At 31.9% G+C, this 2,500-nt stretch overlaps 1 protein-coding gene across 5 annotated transcripts in view; it reads right to left on the reverse strand.

The window, feature by feature from the left end:
- Positions 1-2,500, reverse strand: part of LOC137649638 (glutamate receptor ionotropic, kainate 2-like) — a 256,943-nt gene that overhangs the window by 61,700 nt on the left and 192,743 nt on the right. For all 5 annotated transcript variants that reach the window (XM_068382615.1, XM_068382613.1, XM_068382614.1 and 2 more), the window contains exon 2: positions 1,328-1,483. In XM_068382615.1, the coding sequence (XP_068238716.1) occupies positions 1,328-1,483 (156 nt within the window). The remainder of the gene's footprint in view (positions 1-1,327; positions 1,484-2,500) is intronic.

The raw sequence follows: 2,500 nt of genomic DNA on the forward strand, positions 1-2,500 counted from the left end.
CCCCCCACAGTGGCTCGGTTAATGATAATAATAATAATAATAATAATAATAATAATAATAATAATAAAGAATAAAACAAATGTCTATAAAAGCAGCATTATATTTCTCCTCCCGTCACAGAGGTTCGATAACCGGAATTGCAACTCAGTTCATGTGACATTCGCGATATCTAAATTAATTACGAACATTAAATTAAAATATCGAAGTTGAAGGCCTGTTGGTTCAGTCTGCATATCTCCACTTCTCCATGCAATGAACTTCACTATCAGTTAGTAATATCAGTTATTTCGTAAGTCGCCGTTATGAGACGTAATGCATTAAGAGCAGTAGAGGGGATTATATTCTGATATGCAAATGTGTTCCTTTAACATGGAACTAAAAATAGTTAATATCCTTATTTTATGAAATTTGAGAATAATCTTTAGTGCAATTAATTGCATAAATGCTCTTAGTAACGGAAAAGTAACTGATATTACTTGTATAAAATAATCACTTACCTTGGAATATAAATTGTAATGATTGTCACCATATAAGAATAATTACTTCTTGGAAGTAATAAAATAATTGCTGTCACCTATATAAAGCTAGTCACCTCTCCTAGTAGTTAATAAAAAAGGAATTGTTGCCACTAATATGAAAATAATGACCTCTTGGAGCCCCCTTAAAATTAATTGCAGCCACTAATCTGAAAATAATTACCTCTCTTGGAGACGCCCCCCTTGAAAGAAATTTTTGCCACTATTATGAAAATAATCACCTCTCCCGACAGAAAATAAGTAATTGTTACTACTAATATGAAAATAATCACCCATCTTGGAGGCCAAAAAGGGTAATTGCTGCTACTAATCTGGAAATAATCCCCTCTTTATGAGGCCAAAGAAAATAATATAAAAATAATCACCCCTCTATTAGGCCAAAGAAAGTAATTGTAGCCAATAATATGAAAAAAAATTGTTCCTCTTGGTGGCCAAAAAAGTAATTATTGCCACTAATATCTAAACAATCCCCTCTTTTTGAGGCTAAAAAAAGTAATTTTTGCCACTAGTATGAAAATAACCACCTGGAGGCCAAAGAAAAGTAATTGCTACCACAAATATAAAGATAATCTCTTCTCTTTGAGGCCAAAATAAAAAAGTAACTGCTATCACTACTATAAAGATAATCCCCTCTCTTTGAGGTCCAAAAAGTAATTGTTGCCAATAACATGAAAATAATCACCTCTCTTTGAGGCCAAATAAAGTAATTGCTACCACAAATATAAAGATAATCCCCTCTCTTTGAGGCCCCCAAAAAATGTAACTGCTACCACTAATATGAAAATAATCACCTCTCTTGGAGGCCAAGAAGGAATCGAAGGGCGGGATCTTTTCAATAATAGTGCGCAGTTTCGTTCTAGTGCCCAGGATCTTCTCGTGGTTCACTCTGTCGACTGCATACCGGAAGGCGAGTTCTTGTTTGATGTCTCCTTTGTCGAAAAGCCCACCTGAAAAACAAAATAAAAAAAGATATAGATAGAATCTAATGGTGACTTTTGAATAGATTTAAATGCTGTCGTAATAGTTAGTCAGCATCTATAATGTTTAATAAGCTTCTAGAAGACTAAAATTAAAGCCACATCTTGGCTCAGACCGTCTCTATAACGTTTAAAACGCTTCAAGAATACTAAATTTACTGCCAAATCTTTGCTCAGACAGCATCTATAACTGTAAAAATTTTCATGTTTCCTTTTGGGCTTTAAGATTTGCCAGAAAGGTGTTTTAGGGGTAGTTATTGGGAGAAATACAAAAAAGCCGACCTGGAAAACAGAACAAAAGATATATATAAATAGAACCTAATGGTGACCTTTTAAGAGATTTAAATGTTATCTTAATTGTTACAATCATTTAATGTCAACATTTTCATGTTTGCGTTTTTTATTTAAAATGGGAGAAATACAAAAAAAAAAACCGCCCTTGAAAACAAAACGAAATATGTAAATAGAATCTAATGGTGACTTTTTAAGAGATTTAAGTTCTTTTGTCATTTGGTCATTTAATGTCGAAAAATTTTAAAGTTGGTTTTTTGCTTTAAAATGTATCGATTGAGGTGCGTAAAGGGTATTTATTGGGGGAAATCCAAATAAAACCGACCTGGAAAAAAAAAATATATAAATAGAATCTAATGATGACTTTTGAATAGATTTAAATGCTATCGTAATAGTTAGTCATTCAATGTCAAAATTTTCATGTTGGCTTTTTTGCTTTTAAAATGTGTATTTGTTGGAGAAATAAAAAAAAAACCAACTTGGAAACCAAAACAAAAGATATAAATAGAATCCAATGGTGACTTTTTAAGAGATTTAAATGTTATCTTGATAGTCACAATCATTTAATGTCAATATTTTCATGTTGGCTATTTTGCTTTGAAATGTGTCGATGTGAACTGTTAAAAATTTGCATTAAAAGAACGGTAAATGCCTGGCAACATTTATTCCAGGATTTTTACCGTTTTAAAAACGGAT

This window comes from Palaemon carinicauda, chromosome 11, assembly GCF_036898095.1.
Source record: "Palaemon carinicauda isolate YSFRI2023 chromosome 11, ASM3689809v2, whole genome shotgun sequence".
NCBI classification, from domain to species: Eukaryota; Metazoa; Arthropoda; class Malacostraca; order Decapoda; family Palaemonidae; genus Palaemon; species Palaemon carinicauda.